Source organism: Aethina tumida, chromosome 1 (assembly GCF_024364675.1).
Source record: "Aethina tumida isolate Nest 87 chromosome 1, icAetTumi1.1, whole genome shotgun sequence".
NCBI classification, from domain to species: domain Eukaryota; kingdom Metazoa; phylum Arthropoda; class Insecta; order Coleoptera; family Nitidulidae; genus Aethina; species Aethina tumida.
The window spans coordinates 14,647,665-14,657,084 of record NC_065435.1 but is presented as its reverse complement, the minus strand read 5'-3'; the positions used below and the strand labels follow the sequence as shown (position 1 = coordinate 14,657,084).

General features: G+C 25.9%; 1 protein-coding gene across 1 annotated transcript; it reads left to right on the top strand.

Moving 5' to 3' along the window:
• The first annotated feature begins 8,068 nt into the window (after positions 1-8,068).
• Positions 8,069-8,876, top strand: LOC109598993 (uncharacterized). Its single transcript, XM_020014947.2, has 2 exons — positions 8,069-8,264; positions 8,334-8,876. The coding sequence occupies exons 1-2, from the start codon at positions 8,203-8,205 to the stop codon at positions 8,860-8,862; spliced, it is 591 nt and encodes a 196-aa protein (XP_019870506.1). The 5' UTR covers positions 8,069-8,202; the 3' UTR covers positions 8,863-8,876.
• Positions 8,877-9,420: the final 544 nt, after the last annotated feature.

Sequence of the window (9,420 nt, the reverse complement as noted above, 5' to 3'; positions counted from 1 at the left end):
TAAAATCAAATTCTGCCAAAAAAAGATTTTTTCAATGCTAGCCTAGGAATTTTTCATCCCAACCGTTATTTAAAATTAAATATAGAGTATCCCCGAAAGATCAATTTGCCTTATCTTCCCTTAATATAAAAGTTGACAAAAAAAGGGAAAAAGGAAAAAAATAGAGAAAGGAAAAAGGGATAAAGGATAAAAAAGGGATAGTGGTACTCAGAGTTAATAATTTATTGTAGTTTCTTCATTTTTCATTAATACAAACGTGTCAATGCTGTAAAACTGAGCATAAAGTGAAAAATTTAAATATGTTCAAATAAGTTTAATATATGATGTAGACTGCACCACATGTAGCATATACAGCATTTACAAAACGTCCTAATTTATTTGTCTTTCACTGAACATGTTTCTGAAATGGCAATATTTATTCGTATACGAGTTGTCTTTAAAACAGGCATATGTTATCTTGTTAATGTTGCTAAGAACAAACTTTTGACAGAAAAATACAATTAAAGAACATGCAATAAAATAAAACTGCAAATATTTCGAGGATACCCTGTGTAAATAATATAATAAGTAGTACATCAAACATAAAGCTTTATCATTGGCAAGAGTTTAATTTAGTTATTGATTATCTCCGATTGTAGACAATTTAACAATAATTTAAAAGATAACAAATAAATGAAGAAGTAAACGGTATTAATTTTTCGTTTTAAATTATTATATCATATTCATTGTGTTTAACTTTGACTGTTAAAGGACTACTTTTAACGAAAAATTCTTTGCTAATAATTAATATTTGATTGCTTGTCCAATATTCTGTTCATTAACGTCAAAATATATTTTTACTGGATGTTTATCCTGAAATAAAATACGGACAATCTTGTAGTTTAAGTAAATATATTTAAATTATGCATTTAAATTTACGCGCATGCGCATGAGCTACTCTTTATATTCAGCTGAAACTGAAATGTTCTATATTACACACATAGATATTTAGAGAATAATAAAAAATAATAAATCAGTCAATAGTAAAAAAATTAACTTACCTAAAAAGTGTTTTTTCCTACATACAAATAATATAAATCATAGATAAAAAATTTACTTGTTTTGATTTGGAACTTGCAATGAGCGTATAAATACATTTTATTGATTTTTCTATGAAACAATTTTTTGACTTTGATTAATGGAGGAACTAAATATGCAATTAAAACTGAAAATCACAATAGAGATTTTTTTCATCGAATAATGTTCATTGAAAATGTAGTCTATGTTAATAATAGGTGTTAAAAAAAGTAACTTTTTTAATATTTATCTTTTACACAAAAATTTCATCACCATCAATGGAATTTAAGAAGAGATAACAATTAGTTTTCACTTTATCTTCAAAATCAAACCGTTTCTTAAATAAAAAATTGGACAATGAAAAAAATAAATAATAAACACATAGACAAATATCTGGACTGTATGGTGAGATAGAACTTAAATAAATCGTGAAGTAGGAACATAAATTAATTTCTCCTGTACACAATATTTAATCATTTTAAATAGATTCTTAATTGTTTTGTGACTATATCAATATAATTCTTTAATTTATTAATAAATAAATAAAATAATTTTAAAAAATTGTATGTATTTATTTTAAAACACATATGAATATGGCATTATGCAAATTATAATTTCTACTTCATTACTGCAGGGAAACAGGGACGTCCTGTTTTATATTGTTCAGACGTTTAATCGCAATATAATGCCAATGAGATTACATGTTTTGCAAATAAATTAATTTGGTAAAATAAACTGAGTTCACATCGTTTCCATTGTTGCGAACTATTGAAAACTTCGCTAATTTATTGTTTATTTAAATCTAAACTGGCTTATTAATTAAAAAAAAAAAAAATAAATCTGAATTAACAAACAACTACGTAAACTAATACAGTTACAACTGATCATTTAAACTCCCAGCCATTTTCAATGTTGGACAAACTTGGCCAGTTAAAACTTTGCGATGATTCAATCAATAAGAATGAGTTTGTTTTATTAGGAAAGGTAGATAAGTAATCAAAGAGAGTAGCAGCGGATTATTAATTTTGATACAATTTGATTTTTATGTTTACACAACAAATATTTATAAATAATATAACGAACTCCCGTAAGCTGTTCCGAATATTGTATTTGAATTACTCCCAGCTTATTTGTTTTGATACAATTGGATGATACGTTCCACGTATGGAATCGTTGATGTAAATCAATTTTAATTGAATCTTTAATTTACAAATAAAAATATAAATAGTAAATTTTACAATTAAGTTTTGCTAATAGAAAATAAATATAATAATAAAATTAGATATTTGTATTTCATAAAACGATTTAATTCCAATTTTGTGCAGTCAATTCAATATTCTATAAGTTTTTTCGTTTTTTCTGTCACACATCTTAAAAATGACAGATATATTACTGTAAAATCACATTTTACTGTGATTTGGATGGCCAAAGAAATACCACATTCAAATATATTCAAGTTTTGTACCACTATTTAACCATACTCTTGATAGTAAGAATTTATTTTTAGTATGGTTTATGTTATTTTATTCAGTGTTTTTCTGTGTTCTATTATTGTTATTATTTATTTATCCGGAATATTGAAGTGGGAAGGAAGAAACATTGCACTCTAGAGGGGTGCCAAGAAAAGGAACCCTTTTCTTGGCATGGTATTGTACCATAACAAAAAATTATTGGTAATATAGACAGTTTCATGTATAAATATATAGAACCATTTGTCAACGATAATTTACCAGTTACATGAATTCTTATGCTTGATAATGATTCGTTGTTCAAAATTAAAAATCAAATCAAAATTAATTATTAAAAGATAATCATGTTGAGGTTCTCGATGGGCCAGTGCGAAGTCCGGATCTAAATCCAATTGAAAACGTATGTGTCTTGGAAATTAATTTCAAACGACCGTTGCCCAGATTTCGTTGATTCTATGCCTTTTTCTCTTATAGGCTCCTATAAAGAACAACGGGTACCCAACAAAATAATAATTTTTTAAAATTATTTTTAAATTATTTAATGAATATATATTTTTAAATGTTTGTTATATCTGTGAGCATTGAGTATTTATTTTGTTTAAAATTTTATTTAATGTAGTATAACTATTACAGGTACGCATTTCTTAATTAATAATAAATAGTTTGTGTGGATAATTTAATATTAATATAAGAAATTAAGTATAATTCTATTTATTTGATTTAAAACAATATATTTGTTGTAATAAGCTGGAAAATTTATAATATATTATAACAATTTATTTAAATTTAATCTTTCAAAAATTCCTAGAATATATTTTTCTACCCTCAAAATTGAAAAAGGCAATTGTGATACCTTAAGTAGCAAAATATTGTGTGAGCATTTTACGAAACAATATAATCAAATAACCCGAAGAACTGAATGGCCGAGATAAAATCAATCATTTTAGTATTTTCATCGTAATATGTGGGGTTTCACGTGGGGGTGGATGATATCGTAATTATATAGTAGAACTGGGTATATAAGTTTGTATTTCTCCAATCCGGTTCATTCTACTCGCAGACAGCACATAAACGAGTCGTCCGAAAAACTCCAGCAAACATGTACCGAACTGTTGCACTCGTCGTCGTCTTTCTTGCGATCTTTCAACTTTGCAACTCGCAAATTAACTTCACACCGAACTGGGGTAAACGGTCTCCCGGTACCAACGATGGTAACAACTGCAGGGAGCCCATGGACAGTCTTATGGTGATTTACAAAATTATCCAGGTACGTTGATTATTTTGTTGCTCTTTAAATGTTTTACCATAAAACATTTCGTTTTCAGACCGAAGCCCAAAGGATGTTGATGTGCCAAGGAAAGTTTAACAATTGATTGTTTAGGTGTCTATGCCCATGTGTAATGTTTAATTGAAATAAATACGTTATGGAATATATCTGTGTTTTTGTGATACAAAACTCCTTTTTTTCAATTACCATTAAAACAATACTTAAAGTTAAGTAAATACAAATAAATATTTTGTTATTATCTTAAAACTTATATATAGTATCAAAAGTTTTATTGTGTGATCTGCTCAAGAGTCTTTCCTGGTAAACTGGCAGTTTACTCATGGCAAATACTAAATAAGTTATTATAAAAATCTAAAGATGTTTGTTACTTTACTTTTTACCTCTACATCGACGTAACAAAAAATACATATATAGAAATATAGTTGTTGTTTTACTTTTACTCCTAAGTAAATTATAGTGAAAAAATATATATTGAAAATAATAATATCTAAGAATGTTTGTTACTTTACTTTTGTTTTAAAAAAGTCATATTCTCTATCAATGTAACAAAACATACATATACAGAAATGTATTTCAATTTTGACAAGCATTAAGGCTGAATTGTGTCAAAATTCAACATAGCTAAAAGCTTTAGTTGGTGACTGTTTTTTTACAAGAAAAAATCAAAATGAAAACGTAGCACTACTTTACTTTTACTCCTAAGTAAATTATGGTGAATATATATATATATATATATATATATATATATATATATTGAAAATACAGCATTTAATATAGATTTACAAAGTGTGTCTCCAATTAAATATTTACATGCGCACAACATGTACAAAAATGAGGAATAAATATAACTAATTATATATAGAATTTATTATTTATAATATTTTAACAACAGGCGTTTTTAAATATATATTTTATTAAAATCTTTTATAATAAAGTATTTTAAATTTTGTTTTTGATCATTCTTACTTAATACTACATAACAAATTACTTAATAACTACATAATAAATTACTTATTCGACATATTCTAAATAAAACACGTATTATTTTTTAAATATATATAATTAATTTAATATTTCATATTATTCTCTATTTATCTATAAAATTTGAAAATGTCATAATTTTTGCTAAGTAATTACACATAATTTCTACCATTCCAAACTACTCTTTAATATTAAACAAAATTAAGTTATTTGCTTTAAATTGTGTGTTAGATTCATAAATAAAATTCGTGTTTGAACATTTTTATTTGCTTCTTATTCTTTTGTTGGGTGTTTTTTTTTTTGTTTTTTACATAGTAACATTTTTAGGAAAAAGTGAATTTAAGTGTACTATTTCTTTAAAATTGAATAAAAACATTATCACTGATTCTGATTTTGAAATAAATGTTATTCAATGAGCAAACATTAAGACAGACATGGGTTTTTAAATATATATTTTATTAAAAGATCTTTTATAATAAAATATTTTAAATTTTGTTTTTGATCATTCTTACTTATAATTCTATATAAGAAATAATTATTAATAACTACATAATAAATTACTTATTCGACATATTCTAAATAAAACACGTATTATTTTTTAAATATATATAATTAATTTAATATTTCATATTATTCTCTATTTATCTATAGAATTTGAAAATTTTTACTAAGTAATTACACATAATTTCTACCATTCCAAACTACTCTTTAATATTAAACAAAATTAAGTTATTTGCTTTAAATTGTGTGTTAGATTCATAAATAAAATTCGTGTTTGAACATTTTTATTTGCTTCTTATTCTTTTGTTGGGAGTTTTTTTTTTTTTTTGTTTTTGTCATACATAGTAAAATTTTTAGAAAAAAGTTGATCTCTCTTTAAAATTGAATAAAAACGTTATCACTGATTCTGATTTTGAAATAAATGTTATTCAATGAGGAATTCAAGTATCATAATGATTATGTGGTTCAACACAATTAAACCACTTGTGATGAATAATTATGATAAGTGGGTCATACAAACAGAAGTTGTTGATGAAAGGAAATCTATGGTAAATCCATAATTTAAGAAGATATTAAGAAATGTAAGGACGAAGGTACCAAGGCTAAATTCAGTTGAATAATAGATTAATTTATTAAAATTTAAAAACTGCTGTATAATTTGGGAAATATGTATTGAAGACAGAATTGACATCGACTGAGTCTGTTTTTATATAACGTAATAAACGTCCTTTAAAATGACAGAAAAATATCTGCACGTGCCAGTGATGGTTTTTTCGATATAATGGTGAAACTTTCAACGACTGGTTTTAATAAAATCATAATAAATTGCAATTATCCTTATTATAGATGTATTGGAAGTTTTGATATGGTCAGGTATTCAATAGAGTCTTGGAGTGAAAATTATTTATTTAACAAAACTTTCTGGTAAATGATTCTTCTGAAGTGATTCCAATAAATGAAGAAAACATAAATATTAATCAGTTACGTCATTTTTAAATAAAATTTATATTTCTATTACAAAAACTTGTTAAAGTTATAAAGAAAATGTACTTATAAAGAAATGTTTTGACTTTTTAAAATTAATTGGTTGAATCAAAAATTAATTAACAGAAATATTTAGTTTAAAAAAAGTAAGTCTTCAATAGTGGGATAAATTAAAATGTTTCTATCCAAAATAATGATTTATTTAAACCCTATTTTTAAAATAAAAAAAAATAATTTAATTTGACTGAAATACTTAAGTGCCATAATTTGATTAATATTTAGATAAACGACAATTTCCAAATAAATTTCTTATAAAAATTGTTCTACGGAAAATTCATTTAAATTTTAGTTTTAATTAATATAAAGATGTCTTTAAACTAAATTTAAGATGCAATAATAATATTTATAGAGACATAATTAAAAAATATATATTTATGTCTTGTTTTAAATTAAAAAAAATACTATAATTAATAATTAATTTGGTTAGGTAATCTCAACAAAAGTACAAATGTACCAAACATTTTATGGCCGTTAAAAAAACTATTGAATTTCAATAAATTTTAATTCCAATCAACTTATTTGGTACGAGGGTGTATGTACACAATTTATTTTTAAACTCCTTACGTTAGAGAAGTTTTAGTGTTTCTTTATCGGAAATTGTCAATCTGAAAAGTTTACAGTATGCTTCAGACGTAATATTGTTGCTATTTACAAAAGGTTTCTCAATTAATTCTGCATTGGAGGGGGATGAAGTCTCTCCTCCGGTCCTTATGCAGTATAAAAGTTCGTGCGCCCGAGTTAAGAACATCATTTTCCGAACAGTCATTGAAGAGGAAAATCAAGTACACAACAAACGCACCAAAATGCATCGCAGTTTTGTAATCCTCGCAATACTCGTCGTTTTTATGGGAGTATGCACTGCCCAAGTTAATTTCTCGCCCAATTGGGGTAAGAGGGCCTCGACGCCATCCAACACCGTCGAAAACGAGAACAACTGCAAGGAGTCCGTCGAAACGATCATGCTGATTTATAAAATAATTCAGGTTTGTACATGTTTTATTGCTTTGCCTCAATATTTGATATATAGCTGCTTTTGTTTTATTACAGAATGAAGCCCAAAAACTAGTGGAGTGTGAGAAATTCTGAAACAGGCCTTTTTAGTGTTGCATAATTATTTAATGCCCGTGTACATTATTTACTTGCTGCTATAAAATAAATGTATAATTAAAAATTGTATATTTTTTATTCTGATTGGATTAAAACAGAACCATTATCGATTTGCATATATGTCTTTTGGCAAAAGCTCAGAAATGTACTTACTAAATCCATTATTAATATAACTAACATGACTAATATTAAATTAAATGAATTAATATATTAATTAATAAATAAGGTTGATTTCATATTTGGTTTTTATTCATTCCTGTGACTAAGAATATATGAACATTACTAAAATATATTTTTGAAATAAAATGTATTTCAGTAATTATTTATTATTAATAATAAATCTAATAAATTAATAAACAGATCAGTTACATACATTTGCAGCCTTCATGTATTGTTTTATGTTTTAAAAAATCTGAATATACTGTACGAAATCTTTACTTACAAAGCTACATTGATATTTCACAAGAAATGTTGAGTAAAGAAATAATTAATAAATATTAAAATTAAATAATATTAATGTATTTATAATTTTTAAGTTTTTTTAACATATATAGTATAAATCTGATTTTTGGAAGACGTTGATTCCTAATTTATTGCCTTTAGTATAATAAAAATAATTCAATACCCAGCAATGATAACTTCAAAGTCAAAACATAAAAATGTTTTAATATTTAATTCAAACAAGTGTAATTGCGAACGATCAAAATTTATAAAAGGACATTAATTTTATATATTGAGTATTTATAATTATTATACATGGTAACTAAAAAATATAACCTAAAACCTCGCAAATTCTGCGACCTATCCATAATGCATCTGTAAGTATTAATATTTAAATGATATAATACCACAGATTAGTGTTAATACGTTGGAGAATATTTTTTCAGATTTTGTGCGTCGAAGGGTAGTTTGTCTGATGATAACGGAAATACGTACATCCCTGGATTTAAAATAAACTATACGGACAGCATCAGTACAGTAGATTCGAATATGAACCAAGGGAATCACAATAAATATTCCTGGCTGAAGAAATCAGAGAAATCGACAAACAAAGGAAAGTTCATTCCAACATTTAGACCAAAATCCTGCGAAGGTACCATCGACAGTTGTACTCAAAAATTTAGACAAACAAACGAACAATCCGACGTAAATCAAAAGGACCAAACATACAAATCAGGCGAATCCAGGACAAAAGGATATTTAACAACTGATTTATTAAGTAATCCAAATGAAAGTTTGAAAAAAGGAAAGGCTGGAGGAAGTCAAAATATAGATATTACTGTTGAACTTCGACACCCACAAAAGAATATAAGCGATGTATATTTAACATGTACAGAAATATCCGAACGCTGTAGAATCAGCATTGAGGGTAAACGTAATTTAGTATGTGTTGAAGGGCACGCTGTACATAAATAAAATATGCACCTTTATTAATTGTTTTAATTTTTATAAATTAATGTCAACAAATCGTTTTTTTTTTTCATTAGTAGGAACCTATCAATCAAATATTCTTCATAAAATAAATACTAATACAATTAGTAATTAAAAATGGCGTCTAGTGGAAGTACTAGGGGATTTCCCAAAAATTAGGCAAAATGGTACACCAACTTACAGTATCCAAGTTACTTATAATTAAATAATATAGATAATCTTGAATTTTGTCATCTACTAGTTTGGTATAAATACTTAAATCACAGACGGCACATTTCAGTTTAAGTATATTTTTCAAAAGCGATTAAAAATATAAGGATGCAGTTTGACGCAAACAACGTTAAAAAAATTGAGATGTGAACACTTTCGTGGGTTTTCTCTCTCTGGTCTAGAAATAAACAAAGGCAAGTAAAACAAATTTTGAAACACCCTTTATGTGGATATTTCATCTCACGTTTGTGTCGGTGTGAATGTACCTTAACCAGCTGGCGTCATACAACGGCTACTCAATTAGTTACAAACCAAAATCCCCCAGTTTTCGCT